At 37.3% G+C, this 26,159-nt stretch overlaps 1 protein-coding gene and 1 long non-coding RNA gene across 5 annotated transcripts in view; one reads left to right on the forward strand and one right to left on the reverse strand.

Annotated features, from left to right (window-relative positions):
* The window catches only part of LOC135268370 (uncharacterized), a 26,266-nt gene extending 17,611 nt beyond the window's left edge, over positions 1 to 8,655 (forward strand). The window contains exon 2 of the long non-coding RNA XR_010336722.1: positions 8,519 to 8,655. This is a non-coding gene — a long non-coding RNA (uncharacterized LOC135268370). The remainder of the gene's footprint in view (positions 1 to 8,518) is intronic.
* Positions 1,296 to 26,122, reverse strand: SLC25A27 (solute carrier family 25 member 27). 4 transcript variants are annotated; one of them, XM_012448798.3, is made up of 9 exons: positions 25,799 to 26,121; positions 22,806 to 22,997; positions 19,455 to 19,539; positions 16,504 to 16,626; positions 14,135 to 14,247; positions 10,306 to 10,390; positions 8,874 to 8,966; positions 8,159 to 8,261; positions 1,296 to 3,090 (listed from the first exon to the last, which is right to left on the reverse strand). In XM_012448798.3, the coding sequence occupies exons 1-9, from the start codon at positions 25,902 to 25,904 to the stop codon at positions 3,019 to 3,021; spliced, it is 972 nt and encodes a 323-aa protein (XP_012304221.2). In that variant the 5' UTR covers positions 25,905 to 26,121; the 3' UTR covers positions 1,296 to 3,018. The 4 variants fall into 4 exon arrangements, with proteins under 4 accessions (XP_012304221.2, XP_012304223.2, XP_012304222.2 ...); XM_012448800.3 differs by having other exon boundaries at positions 1,296 to 2,827; positions 25,799 to 26,119; XM_012448799.3 differs by having other exon boundaries at positions 2,806 to 2,923; positions 25,799 to 26,122.
* Between the last annotated feature and the right edge of the window lie 37 nt (positions 26,123 to 26,159).

Genomic DNA, 26,159 nt, shown 5'->3' on the forward strand with positions numbered 1-26,159 from the left:
AGATATAAATTAATTGATATAAATTATATGTGAATTAATTTATATCTTATATATTACATAAATTTAGTCTATAATTCACTATACATATAAAATTCATACTAATTCACTTATACATATAAAATCTGTGCATAATTAAAAACAAGTATATGCATTTTCAATAAGAAAAAATCATTTGAGAAGAGAAAAAATGTGAAAGCAAAACAAAAGAAAATGTCAAGTATTATCAATACTGAACTGAAAAGAAATAGAGAAATACCCTATAGAGTAGTACTGTAATAAGAAAGTGAGTTTGGAATTCTTAAGTCTGTGAGTATGGACACAAAAATTATTGAAATTTTTAATCCTTTTTATTTACTGGGGATTATTTTGGAAAACAAGATGATTCTAAGTTGGCAAAAATAAGCAATGTTCCAAGATAATCAGTAGATATGATTTCACCAGAAAAATTATGAATGTGATCGGATTAAGTGTTGGGTATACCAGATTTGGTTAGATTATGGAAGGTCTTAATGTTCAAGCTAAAGCATGGTGACTCTATTCTAAAATGTATGCTAGAGGCAATTCAGATTCATTTAAAATGTGTGAGACATAAAAATGCCATAAAGAAAAATGTTTTGGAAGACTCACAAGCACTTGACTGGGTTGTGATCATGACATAAGACCCTTCCTTGGTACCTAATTATTATTATTATTATTTTTTGGAGACGGAGTTTCGCTGTTGTTACCCAGGCTGGAGTGCAATGGCGCGATCTCGGCTCACTGCAACCTCCGCCTCCTGGGTTCTGGCAATTCTCCTGCCTCAGCCTCCTGAGTAGCTGGGATTACAGGCACGCACCACCGTGCCCAGCTAATTTTTTGTATTTTTAGTAGAGACGGGGTTTCACCATGTTGACCGGGATGGTCTCGATCTCCTGACCTCGTGATCCACCCGCCTCGGCCTCCCAAAGTGCTGGGATTACAGGCGTGAGCCACCGCGCCCGGCCGGTACCTAATTATTGAACAATAACTCTCAGTCATAATAATCATATTAATTAGGAGAACAGTGTTTTTATCCTAACTCTGCTACTGAGTCACTCATGAGCATGAGCAACTCTACTTCTTTGAATCTCAGTTTACTAACATGTGAAATGGGAAGGTGAAATCAGATAATCCCAAGGAATCATTTCAGGTTAAAAATTCCTGAAACAGTTATTCATGTTGATCCAGGTCCCAGGGAATGATGTCAGTGTGTAAGCAGTGCTTTCATCCCAACTCCCCAACCCCACAAAGAATAAAGCTAAATCAATTGTTCACGGTCCAGTTTAGATGTAATTATTTTGATCGAGTCTTTACTTAATTTTAAAAATTACAAAACATAAGAAACCAAAATTTTCCCAAAGTGGTTCAATGCAGAACACTTGGGAAGTTAAACACACACACACACACACACACACACACACACACATTAAATATATTTAACAACTCAATTACATATTGACAAATTCAATGAAAAACCACCTACAGATTTTAAGAGATTAAACTTCACATTCTCTGCAACTAGAAAAACAAGCTACTGTATATCAGTACATCACATTCAAATACATTTTAAAGTATACTTCCCCCTCTTAAAATGGCAGTGAGTATACATTAGTGCAACCACAAAGCACTTGTAAACTTTTTTCTATTCAACATCATCTGTGTCCATCAGAACAGATGCTGTTTGGCTGGCTCCAAGGTCTTTCTTGGACCTGAGCTTTTCATGTTTTTCTATTTTAACAGTTACAGCCTTTATCCATAACCACAGCCATCCATCCAGAAATGCCCACTGTCCGAGGTTGGGAGAGCCGGTAATATGTAGCTGAATTTGAGGAACTCTTTCACCTTTCTAAAATAAGAACACGGATTTCATTCAAAGATTGGAGATATAACTATATACCCTAAACAGATTTTTACTTATCACTTTTTAGGCAAGAAGCTTTACTAAACTGAGTAAGAGTCAGGCCACTGGCAGTTTTAGTGTGATTTGTGAGCGTTCTCTCTGCCTCTCTAGAGCCACTAGTGTCAGGTAAGGGAGATAAGAAAGGATGCATGTCAGAGTTGGCTGACTTCATATCTGTCTGCCTTGCTTTTAAAATACCACCGAAAGACTGATGGCTAACAAAAGGTGCTTTTTAAAAGGACCTATACAGCTAAGTTTTAATCAAATAAGTTGTAGTTCTTAATATATTATGATTCTTGAGAGCTAGCAACATATCTGGCTTGTAACAGACTATGTAACAAGGCAAATGCTCTTTTTTCATCAAGATTCAGTGTGTGGCTGTCAGAGGAAGTCATTAGCATGTGCAGTGGAGTGCTAACCAATTAACATGGATCTAAGGAGAGGACACTAACAGAAAGCAGCCTCTTTTCTTGAAATTCAAACATCATCTCAACTTCATTATTTTTTTCATCTTTCTGACAAGAAAAAGTACAACTTCCTTCAATACTAGGGAAACTCAAAATGTTTATTCATTAATTTCCATTCGCCTCCCTTTAATTTACAATATGTACACTTTAACAATGACAGAAAAGTGAATTATCAAACTTCAATTATAAATACTGACATAACAGGTTAAATGTATTTCTTAAGCACTACATATGTATTCTTCCATATTCCTATCGTCTACTTCAGATCTGAAGATGTTGGCTCCCTCCTGGTACTCCTCCTCTAAGAAGGCTCTTCAGCATAGAGTAGCAACTCAAAGGCCAAACCTTCTTGTCCAAGGTGAAAGTGGTCAGGCTTCGATTCTTCTTTAGAAAATGCTGTGCTGGGTCTCATTGGATGGCCTTGTGAGATCCGACCAGATCACTTTTGGACAAAAAGAGGAGTCAAAGAGAACTTGGGTTTCCAGAAAAAATAAAGTGCTGCCCCCTATAAATCAGTCTCTGTGGAATAGGTGTCTTCCTAAAGAGGTAGAAATAATAGGGGGTATGTGTTGCAGATGCCCATATTTCAATAATACTGAACACTGTATCTTTAAGGGCTGCATCTTTAGGGGTTTAAAATGGACTGACTCCACTCATCTCTCTGATTTTTTCATAAGTAAGCCAGAACACCATTGACCAAGGGGTCTGAAAGATTAACCAAAGAAGTTAGTGCATATTTCAAAGCAATTATAAAGATTCTACATATATGCATACATATCTTTGAATGACAAAGTCATTTTGCATCCACTTAGGCTGAAAACAAATATTTTGGTATTTCACCTTTGTAAAGGACTTTATAATTTACAAAACATTTTTATGTCTTACTTATCACAGACTTCTCTGAACAAGATCTTACAATAGAAAGGAAAGATATTAATATCTCTGCTTTTCAGATGAGACCACTGAGGCTTAGCAGTCAAATGCCTATTAGCATGTTGTAGAGCTAGACCACAGGCTTCTGTTTTTCATGCTCAGAATTATTTTTACTGACCCATTACTGGCTAAAGGGCTGAGAGTCAAGATGCCTGAATTCTAGGCAGGCTTCCCTATATCTAGTTTGTATATGGAGCATGACAATAAGTCACTTAAGAACTTGAAAGTGAGGAAGGTGAAAGATTATCCTTGGAGATTTAAGTCATAAAACCAACACCTGATGTCTCACAACATTTATATAAAAATTCACATTAAATAGAGAAAAGCGCTTCCAGCTCAGAAAGGCTTGTCTTTAACTTGAATGAAAGTATAACTACATCTAAAGGAATTATAAAAGAATAAGGGTTAGAAGAAGACATAAATGCTAAAGGTGTAAACAGTAAAGACACAGAGGGAAATCACAGGGTAAACACTGGAACAGAGAAAGAGTTCCTTGGATCTAATAATTCCTGTCCAGTTCTAATAAAAATTGAACAGAGAGGAACTCTATCATTCTCCGGTAGAGAAATAAGCTTAAGCAACTAGAAAATAAAATGTATTTGGTTTTGTTTGTAAAGCAGTATTTATCTCATATTTGTTTGGAAATACTGAGCATGTTATATTAGTAAACTGGGAATTCACTAAATAGTGGATTTAGGAGACTATATTAGGAGACTATACATAGGAGACTATGTTAAAGGTATGATGACATAGATGAAATAAGGAATATAAAGCTATGATGATACAATATTCTTGTGACAATAAAAAGGAAGTAAGCCAGTATAACTGGAGTTGGATGAAGAAGGTAGGGGTCTTAGTTAAGAATCCCTATGCAATTATTCTTAATTGCTGTGGTAATCAATCTTCTTTTTCATGTTAATGACATTATAGCAACAAAATCCATAGGCAGATGAAATAAATACTAATCAGGGACTGAGCAAAGAAAGATCATAGTACCTCTATCCAGTAGAAAGGATCAGGATAGAGTTTAGCTGGTTTTGAATAGAGTTAAAGAGTGGTTGATCATATAGCCAAAGAATGTGGGTGGTATAGAAATGGGATTTACCAGGCCTCTGTACAGGAGTAGCGCATGTGGGCACTATGTTTGCTTGCTGATTTTCTCACTGATACAAATATGAGCATTGCAAATAATCCAAGTGTATATGAACCCATGTTGTTTCTTTTGGTCTACCTTTTGCCATAAGGCTGGAGAAAAAGCAGAAGCAGAGTCCCTTTTCATGCCTCCCACTGTGGAGTGGAACACATAAGAGCTCTCTTGTGTTAAGTTTTTAAGCTCTTCCTGTTCTGATTCTGTGTTAAGTAATCTTCTGATTATTACTTGAGTACCCATATAGCTTGAATTTAGGAGAAAACACATTGGTCAGAGGATTTGAACATCTAGATCACTTGCCAAATGTGTTGTGCAATGTGAATGAGCCAAATATTGTGGCCTGATCATCAAATCTGTATTTTCAAGGCCAATTTACATGGAAGTGCTCATGAGTTAGGTTTCTGTGCTCAAGGTCATGGCACTGTGGCAAATCAACAAGGCAATGACTCCCTGGTGATCTCTGGTGGTTAGCCAGCCTTTCTTTAAATAATCCTCCACTGCTAGGAATGTCTCTTCACTTTTAAAATTTCTGTAGCTAGCTGCAGAATGTTGAGCATATCAGTATATTGTATTAGTAAGGAGCATAGGGTTTTGAGTAGAACAGACCTGAGGTCAATTCCCAGCTGTGCCACATACTAGTTACATGAACTTGGGCAAGCTTCTTACACTTTGAGCCTTGATTTTCTTATCTGAAAAATGAGGATAACACTACTTGTTTTGCTAGGTTCTTACATGGTTTTTAAAATAATGTATGTAGAGCTTTGCACATATTAAGTACTCTTTTTGTCATTTATACTTCCTGAGTCATATGTTTAAAGACGAAGGATTAAACAAAGTGGGCCCATCCTTTGTATTTACATATTCTCCTTTCCCCTCATCCCTCCTGACCCTGATTTTGTGTTTCTGAAGTGGTCTCACTCATCCTCCTAGTTTCCTGCATTAGAAACAGAAATCCCATTTGCTTTTTTCTGTCTCTCACCTTCCCCATATAATCAGTTACTAAGTCCTGTGGAGTTAACCATAAATGTCCCTAAAATTTATTTCTCTCAATTTCTACAACTATCTAACTGGTTAGACCATTGCCAAAACTTCCTTTCTTATATCCTAGCTTTCAATGTATCTTCTGTACTACTGCCGAAGAAATCTTGCTGTCAAACGAATATTAGCACATTGCTCTCAGGTTTAAGCAGGTGTTCCATAGAGTTCATCCAAACCACTGGGCTTGGCCCACAAGGTTCTTCCCAACTTGGTCCTTAAGTACTTCTCTAGCCTTATCTCCTACTACCTCCCCTATGAGGACCTATTCTTCAACCAGACTGAATTCTCTGTAGTTCTTCAAACATAACAGGCCTATACATGACATGATACCTATGCTCATGTTGCACTCTTATATTTCTCTTGACAAACACCTATTGATGCTTCAAAGCCCAGATCAAATATCAGCTCTGTGAAGCCTCTTGTGACTTCCCAAATATAATCATAACCATTTCTATTCCACTATCTATTCCCACAGAGTACTGTTCATACCACTGGCATGAACAGGTGAGTTATATGAACAGAGTACTGTTTATATCACTTAATAAGGCTGTGTTATCTGGTGTCAGGCTGCCTGGGTTTGATGCCCTGAACCACTCACCTAGCTAAGCTATTTAGACTCTTGATACTTTTGTTTCCTCCTCTACAAAAGAGGGATATGATAGTAACCTACTGCACAGATTGTTGGGAGAATTCAATGAGTTAGGCCATAAAAATGATTAACACAGTGTTGGCCATATACCAAGTGATTCAGTACTATTTATTTAGTAATTTTTATTATTTCTGTAATTTTAACTACTTAGATGTTTAAATTCTAATCTCGTTGTAAGCTCCTCTAGTGCAAAGACTATGTTATTCCTCAGTGTTACCAGCACCTGTAACAGTGCCTAGTGTATGCAGACCAAATCAAAATTCACCTTTCCAGTAAGAAAGAGCCACAGTTTTGATACAATTTCAAGGTATAATCAAAACTACCAAAAAATAAACTCTGGTATACTTAAACTCAGGTATTACCAAGAGCTTTGACTATTAATTTCATATTAATATACAAATATCTTCTATTCCTTTGATGATATCATTTATTACCAACATTTCAGTTACTATCTATATGTGGAAAATGCTCAAATCTAAATCTCCACCCATGTATTCTCTCCTAAGACCTACACCAATATATTTAGTTTGTCATCTAGACATCTCTGCTCGGATGTCCTATGGGTATCCAGAATTTCACATGTCTTAAACTGACCTTATTTTACCCCCAAATCTTCTTCCCTGCACATGATCCTCATTTTAGGAAATTACATCATCATTATCAGTTGCTCAGAGCAGGAATCTAGGGATGAAGTCTGACTATTCCTTATCTTCTCCAACCATTCTCCCATCCCCATCCAATCAGTCATGTTTCTGTTCCCTTTCTACCTCCTAAACATGTTTTTAATCCATTTTCTGTCCCCACTGTCATACACTTGTCCAAGCCACCACCATTATCTCTCATATATCACTACTCTTAGCCTTTTCCCAATCCACATGACAGGCAGAACAAATTTTCTAAAACTGTATATTTCTTCAAACCGGTGCCCATTACTCTTGGCTCATATGACCCTTCCCAGTGTGGTGTCTGCCTTTCTCTGGTCTCCCCTTTTGCCTCTCTCTATGAGGTCTCTGTGCCTTGGCCTGCTTGGTTTCCTTGAACTCGTCCTGCTCTCTGTCCACTCCAACTGTCCCTCTGTAAAGAATGTTTCTCCCTGCCCTCTTTACCTGGCTAAGTCCTACCCATTCTGCAAATCTAAATTCAGAAGTCTATTCTCCAGGGAGGTTTTCTTAATTGCCAGCCTAGGCTGTACTTATTTGCTATATATTTCTATAGCACTATGCACTCTTCCCATAATATTCATCACTTACAGTTTCTTATTCAAAGCTGAGACCTCAGTGCAGGGCTTTGCATGATATAGGTACTCAATTAAAAATATACATATAATATTACATTATATATAATTGTATTATATTATGTTAATTTTTGATTGCTTACATTTCTAAACCTATAACTCACCCATTCTTTCAAATGTTTTAACTTACAAAAAGTGTCAGCATTTTGTTTTTATTATATTTGCTATATTACTTAAACAAATCTATCTAATTCTGTATCTTAGTTCACTGCAATGAAAAATAACATCTCAACCAAATAAAAATGATATAATGCTTTCTTACTAAGCAGAATTTTGTGGTAATAAATATTAATGGGTAATGTAGCATTTGCCATCAAGGTAACAAATTTTTTTGAAACAGTAAATTTTTTTGTAGGAGCAGTCTCTAGTGTAAAATCTGTATATGTGTCCCAAAATACTGTATTAAAATATAACTAAATGGAATACTAAAAATTTTACATTACTGAAAATCTATTCACTGGCTTTATAACAAGACCATCAACCTATTCATTAATGTATGTAACTTATTTTACCTTACTCTACCACAGAAGGCAAGATAACTGAGGAGAGGTGAAAAGAAAGAAAAGAAGATTTAAAAAATAAGAAAAGACCTTGATTTGAGGGGCAGGGCAATGCTTCAAGCCAGAAGAGAAAAGGGAAAATGCTTATAGATTAAAAGTAATTTAAGTACAAAGAAAAAAAAACACAAAGGAAGTAAACCTAACTTTACCATTCTCAGCCAAGATGGTAAAAAGCCTTTATATAGACTCATGAATCCTTCACCTTGAACAGCCTGAATCAAGCAGTCAGTTGATGATTTATACAAAAGTCCCCTACAAAGGAAACAAGATCCTTTTGTTAATTATTTTCTGTGTTAAAAAAATATGTATACATAAAATAATATTGACTAAGGAATCTTATTAAAAATTAAATATTTTCTGCAAGTTTAGAAACAAAAATTTCTAAATTTTGTGGTTCTACAGATACAGATAACTTCTTTTGATCTTAAAGAAATTTTCAAGGTTAACTCTTCTGATTCATGCCACCCTTGGTCTTATATTTAGAATTCACTCTATCTGATCTCTTCCAGAGAGAAGATATTACTATTTAATATTAAATTAAATTCTCCATGTTACCTACTCAAGTCATAAGCTTCTGAAGAAAGTGCTCTGTAAATTCTCAGCAGAGTATGCTTTCAAAAAGTCTTTAAAAACAATAAAGCTATAACGAAAACCTTGTGTCTAAATGATTGTTAATTAGCTTAACTCCCCAAATGCATGTCACTTTTTCATCAAAAGGCAGTAATTGCATAAAAACAATGCTCTCAAATTTCTCAAAAAACACACAAATACATTTCTATCTATAAAAAATACAGACAAGCATCTTTAAAGAACAATGCTATTACAAACATTCAAGCACATGAATACTGAAGACTTTTTACCTACCTTCCTTGTTTATCTCGTGGTTGATTCATTATTCTGCTTTTGATGACATCTGCCGGTGTTCCCAGAATAGAAGCCACCAGTCCAGAACATAAACTACAAATACAAATAAATGAAATTGAAAGATAATATATAGTAGTTTCTAGAATTTGGTATTTAGAAAGAATATACTAACTATTATAATAACCTAAATATAATAATGTTCTTTTAGCTTAATGCCAAATTAATTAAAGAGGTAGAAAAACAAAACAAAACAAAAAGAATGTCTGTCAGCAAATAAGGATGGTGCACCTGCTAGTGCCAAGCATTCATCTAGGTGGTGAACAAGTCATGTAAGACCCTGCCCTTAAAGAGCTTATATTCCACTTGGGAAAAGGCAGAAGAGAAATAAATAATTTCAAAAGCTGATAAAAGATGTGAAAAAACGGGGAAATGTGACAGGGAGCTACCGGGTGACAGGCAGTCAGGAAAAGCTCCTGGAGTGACAGCAGAACTTAGTGGTTAAAAAGGATACATCTATATGAAGACCTGAAGGAAGACTGTTAAAAGAAGATAGAACAGTACATGCAAAAGCCCTGAGTCAGTAATACTCTTGGAGTGGTTAAATGCATGCACGCACACACACATACACACATACATCCCTACCTCCAAATATTTGACTTGACACTATTAATATACTTTCAGGGTTGTCTACTTTTAGGGTCATCTGAATACCATAGGAAGTTTTAGAATTTGGAAACAAGATCAGAAGATAAATGTTAAAATCACGATAATGTCAAGGACTGTACACATCTATAAAATAACTAATTCTAATGGATAATTTGAAATTGTGTTGCAAAGAGATCAAGGCAATGCACCTTCCTGGAAAGGGCTTCTTCCTGTCCCTGTCTGTGAAGAAACACAGCCTTTCAAAACTTGTATCTATTTCTACCTCCTTTGTGGATCTTTCCAAGTGGTGATTTTTTTTTTTCCTTCCTCTGAACCCTGTAGTAACTAGTTGCTTCCTTTTAGCATTTCCTGCAGAGCATTTTTATATTTGTCTTGTTTTCCTTGTTGGTAAGTTCCCTGAGCAGGAATTGAGTTTACCCCTTTGGTGCCCACTGCAGAGCCCCGCCCAGTGCCTTAACATAAAAGGTGCTTAAGCATATCTATTGAATTGAGTTGGAGAGTCCATCATCATAGCCTGTTCCTGGGATGGTCCCATCAGGTGCAAATATTTTGGAAGGTTTAATCTGAACATCCTACAACTTTGCCTATCTCTTTCCCCACTCTAACTGTAACAAACTTTAAGAAGTTCCTCACTGTAAATGTACTCTTCTCTAAAGGTGATGCCAGTACAATCCCAATCAAATGAGTCTACAGAATGTATGCCAAATATGGAAAAATGATAAAGAAAAAAAACCTCAGAAAGAGTCCAACTAAAACAATCACTTACCTTGATAAACCATGAGTCATGATATTGTCCTCAAGTGGTGTATTCAATACCAAGTAGTGTTTCACTGTATCATAAGTGGTTAAATCTGGCAATAGAAAAAGAAAGTTTAAATATTTATCAGTCAACAGTGAATGTCTTTTCTGTCAAGAATATGCTAGGCTTGGGGCAGGTACCAGGATGAAAGATACTATTCTTCTTCTCAACGGAAACAGAACTACAGATAGAGGGAGAGGAAAAGAAGAGACAAAAAGTCAAATGTATCATTTAGACTCCTGAATCTAGCTATGCCTAAAGTCAGCTCAACCCCTGGGCCTTTTGGTATTTGAGTAATTTTTGGTATTTGGTAAATTACTTTTTTAGCCAAAGTTGAATGGAGATCCTGTCACTTATAAACAAAAGGTCCTGACCATTATTCTACATTAAGCCTTTTATACATTTTCAAGACAGGATCTGTCTCTGTCACCCAGGCTTGAGTGCAGTGATGCGATCTCGGCTCACTGCAACCTCCGCCTCCTGGGCTCAAGTGATTCTTGTGTCTCAGCCTCCCAAGTAGCTGGGGTTACAGGTGTGCATCCAACTAATTTTTAAATATTTTTGTAGAGATGGGGTTTTACTATGTTGCCCAGGCTTGTCTGAAACTCCTGAGCTCAAAAGATCCGCTCTCCTCAGCCTCCCAAAGTGCTGGGATTACAGATGTGAGTCAGTACGCCTGGCTCTTTTATACATTTTTCTAATGACAATGAAGAGCTATGGAAGGGTTTTAAACAAGAGAATGACATCACAATGCTGGAGTTATATAAAGTTTACCCACACTAAAGTATAGGGAAGTAAGCTGTAATGAGACAAGAATGGATAGGTACATTTGATTGCAATGGGGGAAAGAGCCATGGACAAAATGAACAAAACTCCTTGCTCTCTGTTGTGGGATGAGACAATAAAGTAAACTACATGGTGTTTCAGATGCACTTGCTCTTGAAGTAATTGCTCTGAAGACAAAGAAGGCAAGGAAAGGTGACAGAGAGTACCAGAGGGTAGGGAGGAATAGTTTCTATTAATTTTAAATAGGGTGATCAGGCAAGACCTCTTGATAAGCAGACATGTGAACAGAGACCAGAAGAAACCATGAGAAAACAAACCTGTAGATAGCTAAGAGAAATTGCCCCATGCAAAAATATGGTATGTTTTCTTTTTCTTTAATTGCAATTTAGGTTTTGGGGTACATGTGAAGAACATGTAAGACTGTTGCATAGGTACACACATGGCAATGTGATGTGCTGCCTTCCTCCCCATCACCTATATCTGGTATTTCTCCCCATGTTATCCTTCCCCAACTCCCCACCCCCCACTGTCCCTCCCCTATTTCCCCCCAACAGACCCCAGTGTGTTATGCTCCCCTCCCTGTGTCCATGCGTTCTCATTGTTCAACACCCGCCTATGAGTGAGAACATGCGGTGTTTGATTTTCTGTTCTTGTGTCAGTTTGCTGAGAATGATGGTTTCCAGGTTCATCCATGTATATTTTCTAACCCCGAGTCAGGAGTCAGCTTGTGGTGCTAGAGGAACAGCCAGAAGACTGGGCCAGCAGCAGCAGAATATGCAAAAAGTAGCAGAGTCTAGATGACGGAGAGCATAGAAGCCAAGGAGGGCTTTTGAGCAGAGGAGTGACTGCCCAAGGTTACTATTTAGAACATAATAGAATTGGTTATTCTATTAAAAGTATACTGTAGGAAAACAAGTCAGACTAGGTAAGAGGCTATTGTAGTAATCCTGATAAGAGATGATGAATTGAATAAATGAGTTGTGGAGCCCTGGTCAGATTCTGGATAAATTTTGAAGATAGAATCAACATAATTAGCCAGCAGACTGAATATGGAATGGGAGAAAATCAAAGACAACTGCAAGGTTTTGAGTGTGAACAATTTAAAGGACAGAGGTGCTATTTATAGGGATGGTGAAGATGAAGATAGTTTTAAATTTTTAACAGTAAGGTAATAGCAAAGATAATCTTGATAAAATCAGTTTCAAAGGCATAGTGGGACAAAAGGGGAATGCAGTAGATTTGCAAAGACCAGTTATGAGGCCTCTGTAGTGGTCCAGTATGAGGGGATAAATAATACTTGAACAACAGAATGGCTCTAGGAATGGAGAAGTGTATTAGTCTGAGATATATCTGGAAGATGGGATGACTGGATTTGGTGACTGCTTGGATATAAGAAATGGAGCAAATGAAAGAGAAAAGCCAAAAATCATGGCTAGGTTTCTCCTTGTACAGCTGAAAGGGTGGTGATATATTTTTGAGATTATGAAGAATGTAGAAAGAATTGGTATGATAAAGGAGTTTGGTTTGGACACATTCAAAGCAATGTGCTAGAGATATCCAAATGAAGATACTGAGTAAATAGCTGGAACTTGGAAGAGAAATCTTGGCTGCAATAGATTTTGAACCAATGAATGAAGAAACTACAAACATAAAGATTTTCTGAAAATCAAAAATCCACAAATATTATACAGTAGACATAGATGGACTCAATTAGCAAAACTGATAACAGACTTACTTCCTTTGATGTTTAAGTGCTATATTACTGGAACCCTCAAAAATGCTATTTATATATGTCTTAGAATCATATAATTGGTCTTAGGATTATTTTATTGATTAATTTATTCTTCAAATGTTTATTGACTATGTATGCGGGTCTGGGAAAATAAAGATGAATAAAACACCGTCCTTGCCTTCAAAAGGCTTATAATATGGTGGAAGATACAGACATATAGTAGCAGGCAATGAAAAGAGAGACAAGCAATAATAGCTATAGAAACACACAAAAGAGCATAAAATACAACATGGCAGGGGAAGGATTGTAGTAGGTTTGCAATCCCTTCTTGGTGAAGGAGACACCTTAGCTGAGTATTAAAGGACTTCTAGAAGAAAACTAGGAGAAGAGGGAAGAGGACATAATATATAGAGGTGAAGAACAGTATGTGCAGACAGTGGAATCTTTCAGCTCATTAGTGTACCACTCTTTGCAAGAGAATCAATGACTTGCTTAGTTCTCTGAAGGCACAGGCCAGATGTTGCAGATCTTCCATCTCACATTCCAAAATTTTCACTTTATTTTGTGGGTGGTTAGAAGCCAGAGACAAGTTTTAAGGATACCAATAATGTGTTCATATCTGTGTTTCAGATAAATCACTCTGAATACCAGGTACAATTTGAGGATGGAGGAGGAGGCGAGTTAGATGGCTGTGGCAGTGGTCCAGCTGAGAGGTTTTGAAGGCTGGTGGTGTAGAAATGGTGATTTTAAGGATACCAAAGTAGTACGTATTGGAGGGGGAAAACATTTAAGAAATATTTGGGAGACAGAAGAAACTGGTAAGTAAATATGAGAAGTAAGGGGTAGGGATGAGTTAAGAGGCCATTCGGGTTTCCAGCCTGGGGTGTCAGACTGTATAAAAATGGATTATTTAGGAATAGGAGCAGGATTACCAGGGGAAAGATTTGGACAGTCTGGATATAATAACTCTCAGATAGTTGCATATACCAGGTTTAATCCTAAAGGAAGGTCTGGACTGGAGAGGAGACCTTAGAAATAGTTTGGCTTTGTCTCCTTATTGTCACAATTTGCCTATTTTAGTAAATCCTTTCCATACATCACTAGAATAAAGCAAAAATGTTCTGTGGAAAATATTCAATTATGACCTAGAGCATCTATAAAGCTGGTCACCAATATATTATAAATAAAAATAAATATAAATTTTAATTTCCCTGATTTAAATGCTTATAACTATTAAGGCAATTAGGACTTTTCAGAATTCAATAAAGTTACCATTACCTCCCATATTCACCAGCGCTGCTCTTTGTATATTGGGTACCCAGCCTGCCCAAAGCCCACGTATTCCTCCTTCAGCTAAGATTTTTGCAAATGCATGATGTACACCACGAAATCTAAAGAGAATAATAATGAAATATGAAAACTCCATATATTCCTGTGTATGGAATGCAATTGGATAAGCTTCACTTATAGCTCTTATAATCTGGAGTAAATAACATCCAAATATAATTTATCCAGAAATATTAGAAATAGAAGTAATCTACGTAAGTCTAATTTCCAGATAAACATATTAATCCTTTAGAAAAAAGGCCAACATTTGATTTGAACATTTTTAACGGAAATCTTTATAAACTGTGTCATCCTCTTCTCAGATTATTAAACAGATAAAAATACCTTTCTTGATCTTTTATATTATCAGTGCACACATTAATTAGAAGAGAAAACCAATGGTTGTCAGACTTCTGGATTAATTTTACTGGTGATGGAGGGGACCTGCAAGTTTTTAGAGTTCATCAAATAATAACATTAACAATCTCATACAAAATGATAGACTAAAAAGTAGGAAGGACAATTTCATAAGAGTTCTTAAAATGGAACAATTTTAGCTCTAAGAAAATTTAGTAGACTGTCTTTATTTTGCTAATTTCTCTACAGAGAGACGAAGAATGGTGCTGAAGAAGAATAAACCAAATATGGAAACCTCTGTCATAAAAATTAGTCTGGGCTTTATACAGTCAGAAAAACCTGCAGTCAAATGCCACCTTTACCACTTACTAGCCTGTGTGGCTTTTACTCAGGCATCACACTCTCTGAATCAAAAAGATAACATCACATATTTATTGGACACACATAATTGCCATTACGCTACATGAGAAGTTATGATCAGGAATGATGATCACTGTGACTAAAGTTTATGGAGCACTTACTAAGTGCCAAGCATTTAATATACATGAGATGCATTTTAATACTGAAAACTATGAAGTATATAATATAATTCTAATTTACATTTGAAGAAACCAAGTCTTAAAATGGGTAATGATCTTGACTATGATTACAAAGCTAAAATGTGGTAAAGACTGTCTTTGAATCCCAGGCTATCTGATCTCAATGTTCATGTAATTTACTGTAGTATATAGACCTGTTCCCTATTAGAGGATAATATAAAGAATTTTATTATTAAAATATACTACATTAGGTACATTCAAACCAAAAATTTCCAACAGTAAGAACAAAGAGGGGGAAAAAAACTGGGGGATCAGTTAAAATCTCAGATATTTCTGGATCCCAATAACTAGTTTTCTCCTATCCAACAAGGCAGTGTGACTTTTCCCGGTTACTTAGTCATTAGAAGTTGTTATAAGATGACAAACTGGGCCCTGGGGTTCTATAAACTACTTGGTTAAGTCACAGTGGTACCCTTTTCTCCTGTGTTGTGCATGTTCTCTCCATGTTGAAAGCTAAAGGGGACCCTGGGCTGCAGTAGCCCAGCCTCCTTTTCCACTGAGTCAGCTACATGAAGAGAGGGGCAGAGAGCAGTGGTCAGTGGTGAAGATGGCTCCAAACCCTCCTTTGTCTTTGACTCAGCTGCAGACCTGGAATGTTTGAAGGAGCAGCTCAAGCCATCTTGTACTTCCTCTTTTTTCTGGGAAAGGTCTATCTATCTGTATGATTTTTTCTCTTTCCCAGGGAAACTAAGTGGTATTTTAATAAACTGTTGAACATTAAGCCCTTGGAATAAAGGTGAATTTTAATAATATAGTGTAATGCAGTAAGAGGATTTTATATCCTAAAGGCATAACTTAAAAATTCCTTTAAATTAGGGAAAAAGAGTGCTTCAAGATGAAGGAGGAGTGAGATTCAATAAGAAAGTTGGAAAAATGTGCAACATCAACCTTGCTACTTTCTGCAGGAGAAAGGGAAAGAAAGCAAGGTTTTTCACACTGATGAGCATGTTAACCATCATGACAGCCTTTTGAGGGAGTTTATAAAGATGAAAACAAAGAGACCAGAAATGCTAAGTGACTTCCACAATACCAAGCCACAACGGCAAAATTGAGATTCACACAAGGGCAAATTTTAATAATCAAACTGTTTATGTTAACCTGCAGTAGGGGACAAGTCTAGCCTTGGCTGGGAAAAGCAGCAAAGAATACTGCACACACATAATTTGTCTGGTATAGAACATGTACACTTCCTAGTGCAAAGAAAAGATTCAGCTTAGTTTTCCTCTTAATGAACTTCCAAATAAAAAAAAAAAGTCAGAAGTAATATCTTTACTGAATATTGAATGATAATTCCATTAGGTACATGTTAAAAATATGATGGCAGCCAAGGGAAAAAGAGAGGTATTAGTTAATTGGAGAACTTACCGCAATGGTTTTCCTTCCAGTTTCCTTTTTCCTTCCATTTGCATCTGAACCTTCACTAGGTCAGTTGGATTGGCTAAAAACTGGCCAATAACACCAGCCATCATCCCTCCAATGACTGATTTCCTAATTGTAGAAGTAAATTCTTTTTAAAGTTGCCATTAATTTTACACATTTTATAGTGAACCAATACTGAGCTGGTACAGGGCTTAGGTAAGAGATTTCAGATCAGGTAAAGGATATACCCAAGTAAGTCACAGAGGAAAGTTAACAAACTATTTACTGATGGGAGGTTAAAGGAGTACAAGGAGTTAAAATTTCAGGCCTTATATGGCCTGAAATCCAAAGGAAAGAGCAGTTCCTTCAAAGATATACACATTTGAATTGATAATTTAATTGCAGTTTAATTCCAACTACAGAGGAATAAAAACTGCATAGATGTAATCAGCCTAACAAAGGCTAGACTCCAGTCACATTTAACCCAGATTATTGCTGTAGTCTCTTGGGGAAAATAAGTATTCTCTTTCCTTTTTACTTTAAAGTAATTCGAAAAACTATAAATGGGTATAAAAGAAAAAAATGTCCTTCTGACCCTTATGCCCAGCTCTCCTTCACTGAAGCAATCACAATTACCATTTTATTATATCCCTTGCCAGAGATAGTAACAAATTCACTGAATACTCATGTCAGGCACTATTTTAAGCACTTAAAAAATACCATTTAGTTCTCATCAACCCTCATGACAGTACTGTCATTCTCTCTGTCAGATGAGGAAACTGAAGCAGAGCAGTTGAATGACAGCTCAAATCACACAACTAATAGTGGGGCGGCCAAGATGTGAATCCAGACAGCCTGCATGTAGAGTCCACAGTCGTAAACACTAAGTTATGACTGACAGTTTGTGCATACACAAGCATATCTGTATAAATGTTCCTTTGTAAAAGCACTAACATCGAATGTGAAGTTGTACAGTGTTCTGCACTGTTTTCTTAACAGCATATCTTAAAGGATATCCCTATCAGATCATATAGAACAGCCTCATTCTTTTTAATAGTTTGATAGTATTTCATTTTATAGATATGCCATAATTTATTTAACTAGCATAACTTTAAGAAATTTGAACATTTACATAACATTTGCTAGAGCCTGTCAAATTGCTTTCCATAGAACTTTTATCAATTTGCACTTCTATCAACAACCTATGAAAAGGCCTGTTTCTCCACACAATGATGAGCACAGTACATTATCATATTTTTTCTTTTTGTTTATCTTATAACCACTCTTTTCTCTGTATTTTTTCCATAATTCTAATTGTTTATTCATCTGACTCTTTCTGTAAGCTGAATGATGGCAGGACTATTTCTTTTTCATTACTATAGCCTCAGCATTAAGACTGGCATACCATAATTATCCAATAAATACCTACTGACTTAATGAATTGCTCTGATTGGGTCAAAAGGACATTAAACCCACCCTGAAAGTTCTTCTGCTGTAATATTTCCTTTGAACTTTTTACTTAAACCTTTCCCTTCTGGAAGAAATTCCAAAATGCAAGGACTATTAATATTCTATTCCATAATTAACTCTGGGAAAGCAATTTATATAGCTTAGTACATTAGAATTTTTCAAAAACAGGATGAAGAAATGTTGCCTGAAAGATGAAACTCTACATATTGTCCTTTCTTATAGTTGTGACTTGGATTTTTTTTAACTCTAAGAAAGATTTTATAGGCATCTTTCCATGTTAGTCATATAAAACCTACCTCATGCTTTCAATAGCTGTGTTATACAATAAATATATCACGACTTACTTAACTAATTCCAAATTGATAGTTATTTAAATTTAAAAAATGTGCTATCATCAATATTGCTACAGTCAATATCTTTGTGTGTGTTTGTGTCTGTCTTAATGCATATCTAGAAGCATTTCTGAATGATTATAATCATAAAGAAGGAGCTGGGTTAAAGCGTTACACATTCAAAACTGTTAACAAGTAATTTATGCTTCAAAAAGACTAGTAACTTGTATTTCCACTAACAGCTTAAAGTTTGTTTTAATTAATCCCCCTGATTATTAGAGAATTTGAACATTTTTATGTTTAAAGAACACGTGCACTTCTTTTGTGAACTGCCTATTGATATCCTATCCTGATTTTTCTACTGTGTTCTCTCTCTTGTTCTGTTGCTGGAGTGCAATATTGCAATCTCAGCTCACTGCAACCTCTGCCTCCTGGGTTCAAGTGATTCTCCTGCCTCAGCCTTATGTGTAGCTGGGATTACAGGCCCCCACCACCACGCCTGGCTAATTTTTGTATATTTAGTAGAGACAGGGTTTCGCATGTTGGCCAGGCTGGTCTTGAACTCCTGACCTCAGGTGATCTGCCCGCCTTGGCCTCCCAAAATGCTGGGATTACAGGCATAAGCCACTGTGCCTGGCCTGTGTTTTCTATATTTCTATTTATTTGTAGGAGTTCTATGTATATTATTTATAGTAACCTATTTTTTTCAGTTTCTGTTAAATAATATACACTTATATTCATCCTCTCACCTAATCCTACAAAAACACTTGATGGTTGATATTACTTCTATAGCTGCAAAAACTGAAGATGAAGCAGTTTGTTTGCTCTACAGTAGTAGAGCAGGAATTTGAGCCCATCCTTGTCTGACTCTAAAGCGAAGAGTTCTTAATAAAAAGAGGAATAACAAGGTACTCTATAAGAACTTTTTCAACATTCAAATATTAAATATCTCTCTATATATAATTTATGTATGTACATGTATGTCTGTATACCATGTGCAGTAAATGCTCAATTATCTGGACTTATATTGTAATTATTTATTATTTTAAGTCCATAACTTAAGGCAATGTGGGTACAAATGTACAATTTTACATAAACCTAATAAACATTAAGGAATTTGGGGAAACAACATATTATTTTCAAAACAAAACTTACCAAAGGGGATAATGCTCATCTTCACTTTTGCCAAACACAACCTCTCGGAGATGTTCATATGTAACCATTCGACCTCCAGAGTACACTATGTAAAAAAGACCATTAAAAAGGTAACTTTGGCTTTATGTGTCTGTGTGCTTATGTATGTATAAAGTAAGAGGACATTCTGACATGGCCTAATCAATCTCTCTAGCTGTTTCTTTCTCTTGTGAGTGCCAGTGTGGAAGGAGAGCAGAAAAATGTTCTAACTGGCATAGTTTCAAACATCTTCTTTTAAGAGTGACTAAGGCCCACAGAGCTAGTTAAGTAGCCATAGTTAGGTAGGGTGTTGCATTTACACTGTAGCCAGAGTTGGATTAGGCAATGAACTCTGTTCTCTTTCAGAGTAACCTGGTCTTAGATTATGAGACAGAGACTAATGAGATTTGGAACTATAATAAATGTACATTAATTTTCAAATTATATGAAATATTTAAATTCTGTGTTTAAAGTTTCTTAAGTGGAGAAGTGGGGCTGATGTTTCTGACACATGAGGTTCTTGATGCTTCTCCAAATGGGGCATGCTCTTTTCAGGCTCAGCCCTTCTCACACACTGTCTAATCTTTCTAGAATGAATTCTTCCTTCTGTGCTCTACATCTCCTTGTCTTTCAAGACTCAACTCAAAGAACATGTTTTTCAGAAAGTGCTCTCTGACCTTTTTATCATATTGATTAGAAATTAACTTTTCTTGCTTATCTTTCCATCAGACTCTGAGCTTTTCAACTTACCCCAGATGCCCTAGTACATACCTTGGTACACAGCAGGGATTTTCATTAAATAAAGATACATAATTTCATTGAAGAATTTATTAATGCAACTTTTCAGCCAAGTACAAACATATGAAATTAATCTTAGCTGTAAAACAATATAATGAACAACAAACTGCAAATGAAACTAAATGAAACTCAAAACAATAATGGGATGCAACGGAGAAAATAGGAAACAAAAGTTAAAATGAACACATAGTATTTGTATAGAGAGTTTTTTTTGATATTTTAGAAAGTTTGATGAAATATTTCAAGATACTCAAAAATATACAACTTTTAAAAACAGTAACAGTCTGCACATAATTCTAGGTGGTTTTTGATGATACACTCTAATTTACTCATCTGGAGAACTGAATCTTTAAAAATATTAAGCCAGCAAATATTAGAAATTAGAACCAAACACTTTTCTGATCAAGGATCCTTTCATGCTTCAGGAAACATTAGGAGGAGAAAAATGTCATACCTATCCTACCTCCTTTGAAGCCAACTTTATATTCTCCTGTATACAAGCTAAAAAGTCAAGCCCTCCTCTTGTGAGTGCCACTGTGGAAGCAGAGCAGAAAAATGTTCTAACTGGCATAGTTTCAACCATCTTCTTTTAAGAGTGACTAGGGGCCGGGCGCGGTGGCTCAAGCCTGTAATCCCAGCACTTTGGGAGGCCGAGGCGGGTGGATCACGAGGTCGAGAGATCGAGACCATCCTGGTCAACATTGTGAAACCCCGTCTCTACTAATACAAAAAAAAATTAGCTGGGCACGGTGGCGTGTGCCTGTAATCCCAGCTACTCAGGAGGCTGAGGCAGGAGAATTGCCTGAACCCAGGAGGCGGAGGTTGCGGTGAGCCGAGATCGCGCCATTGCACTCCAGCCTGGGTAACAAGAGCGAGACTCCGTCTCAAAAAAAAAAAAAAAAAAAAAAAAAAAAAAAAAAAAAAGAGTGACTAGGGCCCACAGAGCTAGTTAGGTGGCCTTGGAACTGGGGCAAAAATCACCTGTGTTGCATTTCCACTATAGCCAGGGTTGGATTAGGCAGTGAACTCTGTTCTCTTTCAGAGTAGCCTGGTCTTAGATTATGAGACAGAGACTCATGAGATTTGGCACTGTAATAAATATATGTTAATTTTCAAAAAATATGAACAATTTAAATTCTGTGTTTAAAGTTTCTTAATGGAGAAAAATGATAACAGCTGTTCATTTTTTTCTTTCTTAAACCTATACAAATTTTTATTAAGAAAATTTTCAAACATGAAGAGAAAGTAATATATAACTCCCTCTATATCATTGAGATTTGTCAACTGCTAACACTTTTGCCATATTTGCTTCATTTTCTAATTTTTTAAATTTATTTTTATTTATTTATTTTTTTGAGACAGAGTTTCATTCTTCTCATACAGGCTGGAGTGCAATGGCACAATCTTGGCTGACTGTAACCTCTGCCATATGGGTTCAGGCAATTCTCCTGCCTCAGCCTCCTGAGTAGCTGGGATTACAGGCATGTACCACCATGCCTGGCTAATTTTTGTATTTTTAGTAGATATGGGGTTTCACCATGTTGGTCAGACTATTTTTGAATTCCTGACCTCAGGTAATCCACCTGCCTCGGCCTCCCATGGTGCTGGGATTACAGGAATGAGCCACCGCACCCGGCCGAATTTAATTTTTTTAGAGATGGGGTCTTGTTTTTTTGCCCAGGCAAGAGTGCAATGGCAGGATCAAAGCTCACTGCCGCCTTGAATTCCTGGGTTCAAGCTGTTTCACCAACTCAGCCTCCTGAGTAGTGAGGACTATAGTCATGCACCACCATGCCTGGCTAATTTTCTTACTCTTTGTAGAGACAGGGTCTTGCCATCTTGCTCAGGCTATTCTCGAACTCCTGGGCTCGAGCAGTTATCCCACCTCGGCTTTCCAAAGTACTGGGATTATAGGCATAAGCCACCGTACCTAGCTTGCTTCATTGTTTTTCGCTTAATTAAATATTTTAAAGTGCTTTACAGACATCATGACAGTTCATCCCTAAATATGTCAGTATGTGTTTCTAAAAATTTAGGACAGTAACTTCTTAATAATTGGCAGTTATTTTTTTTTCTGTTCTTCAGAGACTATATGTGTTCAGGCTGGGCATGGTGGCTCATGCCTGTAAACCCAGCACTTCGGAAGGCCGAAGCGGGTGGATCACCTGAGTTCAGGAGTTTGACACCAGCCTGACCAATATGGTGAAACCTTGTCTCTACTAAAAATACAAAAATTAGCTGGGTATGGTGGTGTGCACCTGTAGTCCCAGGCACTCAGGAGGCTGAGGCAGGAGAACCGCTTGAACCCGGGAGGTGGAGGTTGCAATGAGCTCAGAGTGCAGCTCCACTGCACTCTAGTCTGGGCAACAGAGCAAAAATCGGTCTCAAAAAAAAAAAAAAGTGTTTATGTTGTATGTGTTCAGTTATCATATCAGTAGGAGGAAAAAAAACTTACTTGTTTTGGACAAACAGAAAAGCACAGGAGACAAACACAGAACTCATAACAAACTTACCAGCTAGAATCAAGATAAATACCTACGTGTCTGTAAATGGCAGGTGTCACTCCTTGCCAAAGCTTTAGAAAGCCTTCCTCTTGAATGATCCCTAGGGCTGTGCGCACCATTCCCCTATAGGGGTCAGATTCTCTTGCACCGTCTCCCAACCGAGCAAGAGCTGCTTCTCCTTGCATTTGGAGTCGAGTTTTTGTGAGATCCAGAGGAAAGGTTGCTAGCAAAAACACAAATGCAGGGAAACACCCACAACATTCAGAGAAACAAACAAAAATCTAAAATCATAGGACTAATATTTTTCCAAGACTGGTGGTTCTCAAATTTTAGAATATAGCAGAATCAGCTAGGGAGATTTTTAAAATTACAAATTTCCTAGCCCTGTGCCCATGGATTCTATTCCAGTAGGCTGAAGAGAGTTTAGAAGCTTGATTCTCACACAGTCTTAATTTAAGACTGTGTCTTAAGTTTAAAAAGCCCTACACAAGAGCATCCCAGATCACTGGCAATAAATAAATAAATTACTTTAAAAATGGCAAGACTTGGGTTCTTTCTATTCAGAAATTTCATTTTAAAATCTATGTTAGTCCTTAACTTTTGCTTTCCAATGGTAAATAATTTAAAGTATCCATATTCTGTAGCATCCTCTTGATTGCATCCATGATTATTTAATATCTGATATAACTTTAGAATACTGCACTATATATTCTTTTTTTCTTTTTGAGATGGAGTTTCGCTCATTACCCTAGGCTGGAGTGCAATGGTGTCATCTCGGCTCACTGCACCCTCCACCTCCTGGGTTCAGGCAATTCTCCTGCCTCAGCCTCCTGAGTAGCTGGGATTACAGGCACGCACCACCGTGCCCAGCTAATTTTTTGTATTTTTAGTAGAGACAGGGTTTCACCATGTTGACCAGGATGGTCTCGATCTCTTGACCTCGTGGTACACCTGCCTCAGCCTCCCAAAGCTGCACTATATATTCTTAAGTACTATAATAAATGCTAGATGAAGCTGAATTCTATAATTTCATGGATGGTGTTCACATGCAGATGGCTCACTGACCTGATGATTGAGATACAGAAGATGTAATGGAGTTTATAATGTCATCTTGTATATGCAAGGGTCGCAAGCTCAATATTCTTTCAATTAAAGCACATGTGGAATTATTTTTCCAGCACTAAATTATATGCAAGGCCTACTCATGACCTCCTTACAAGTACTAACTGTATTTGGAAAATTTTTTTGTTTTAAATTTTAAATTAGAGATAGACCTTTTACCTTGATACAGTTAAGCTAAATGGGCTGCATAGGGATAAAGCTCATAACCTTATACAGAAAATGTACTGAATAATTAACGACATTCAGACAAGTTCATGAACATTACTTATATAAGACTTTTCAATGACTGCCACCTGACACAAAACCTTACTATACCTTTTCCAAGAGAAAACAATGTGGGGAAGGGAAGTGAATATTAAATTTTACCACTGGTTTCTGGAAAAGTTAGTATCTTGCTGACAGTTTCCCTAGAACAGAAGTAGCTTGCATATAGAGACTTCAAGCAATGTTTTATTGACATATGAAACCTAAAAAGTCTTAAGAAATAGGACTTTCTATATTACACAGATTGTGTCTTTCAAAATAAGTTTTGTTTTGATTTCTTAAATGATGCTTCAGGTTCCTGAAGTGGTTTGTACTTAAAACCATCCCACATTTTGATTCCCATTCACCCTCCCCACACAATTCTTTCTATGAATTTTTAACAGGGAATAGCCCTGTATAAAAGCCATTGAGTCACAGAGGGACACATCAGTTAAAAATAAAACCTGGAAATATCATTCAGAAATCTGCTTTTAGATCTTTTTAAGTTGATGAATTTTATTTCAGTAAAAACAATGAAAAGTAAAAATTCTCCATCATTTTCAAAGGGAGAGACATTAAAAAATAGAGGGGCTAAAAGGCAAAAATGGAAGAGCACAAAACAACAGATCATGGCTAGCTATGCTAGAATTAAAAAATAAATTCTTCAAAAATAGGACCAACTAACATTTACAAATGAATACGCATCAGAGCTGTTCTTTTTATTTTTTTATAACAGGCAAGAAAATGTAAGGGTAATCAAACTGTTAAGGCTTCACAGGAAACACATGGGTATGCTACTCACAAAATCCTTGGAATAAACGCTACTTGCTCATTCAAGGACATCATCATTCCACCCTAGATGGCCTCTTAAAGTTTTTTCTGACTCATTTAGGCAGATGTGACTGCTTTTCTATGCTTCTATGACACTTAACAGTATCTTCATTATAGCAAGTAGCACATTATAATTGTCTTTCTCTGTATGTCGTCCCAGCAGCCTGTAAGAAGGTCAGAACTGGGTTTTTTCAAATATATATGCACAGTCCCTGGTATTGTAGGAATTATAAAAATGTCGCAACTAATGGGTGTCTGCCTTGAATTTAGCAATCATATATTATTGACTTCTCAGAATTCTGCAAGGTAAACAATATAGATGAATTACACTTAAAGAGGTCAAGTAACTGGCGGATGCTTAAGTCCATGCTCTGTGAGTGGCAGGTTAATAACGGAAGTCTCACAAGCTGGGTCCACAACTTGGACCCACAAGATAATGACAGTGTAGCTGTGTAAGACTATAAACCACAGAGATTATCTCAGTAAGTATGGAAAACGGATTACGTGTTTTAAAAGGTAATCCTCATGAAAAGGAAAATAATTCCTACAGAAGAATGACAGCTCGCGAAGCTTCTCAAAGTACACATTCAAGCACCACAGCACATGTCTAAGGCAGGCATTAGACAAGATTAGAAGGCAAAGGCCATGGAGACCTCAATCTCTCCTCCTCCCACCGAGGGCATGGCCTCTACCATCACCTCCGCCAGGCGGGCGTGGAAGGGGCGACCTCTAGGATGCGCACGGCCGGGCGCGAAGCCGCCCGCGCTCCCTCCCCCAGCGCGGCGCGCGCCACTGGCCCGGGAGGCCCAGGCGTGGGCAGCCGGGTACCTAGCTCGGCCACGGTAGCCGCGCAGCCAGACAGTAGGAACTTGCTCGCTCGGGGCCATCTCTGAGCCAGCGGCAAAAGCCTCTCCTCCTCCTCCGGGACGGACATTCAGCAGCAGGGCAGGACGATAACGCACCCCTTCTCGCAGCTGCACCGCGCCACGGCTGCCGCCTCCCTGCCAGGGCGGCCCCTTTTCAACCAGCTAGTGGCCGGGGAAGGACCATTTCCCTCGTTCCGCTTGGCCCGGCGGACCCTCAGCCTTCCTACCAGTCCCGGGCTGGAGTGGTCCAGTTGCCCCCTGCACCCCAGAATAGAAAAACACAGAGGAGCCCAGGAGGTTACTGGGCAATGTAGTCCGCCAGG

Source organism: Aotus nancymaae, unplaced genomic scaffold (assembly GCF_030222135.1).
Source record: "Aotus nancymaae isolate 86718 unplaced genomic scaffold, 86718_ANA_hifiasm-v0.15.2.pri h1tg000040l, whole genome shotgun sequence".
Classification (NCBI taxonomy): domain Eukaryota; kingdom Metazoa; phylum Chordata; class Mammalia; order Primates; family Aotidae; genus Aotus; species Aotus nancymaae.

Excerpts from the sequence above, each read along its gene's own strand:
- SLC25A27 (XM_012448798.3), bottom strand. The coding sequence starts at position 25,904 with ATGTCCGTCCCGGAGGAGGAGGAGAGGCTTTTGCCGCTGGCTCAGAGA. Across the intron at positions 16,627-19,454 it reads GATGAGCATTATCCCCTTTG|GAAATCAGTCATTGGAGGGA; the intron begins GTAAGTTTTGTT and ends TTCTACAATTAG. Across the intron at positions 10,391-14,134 it reads AGCGCTGGTGAATATGGGAG|ATTTAACCACTTATGATACA; the intron begins GTAATGGTAACT and ends TTCTATTGCCAG.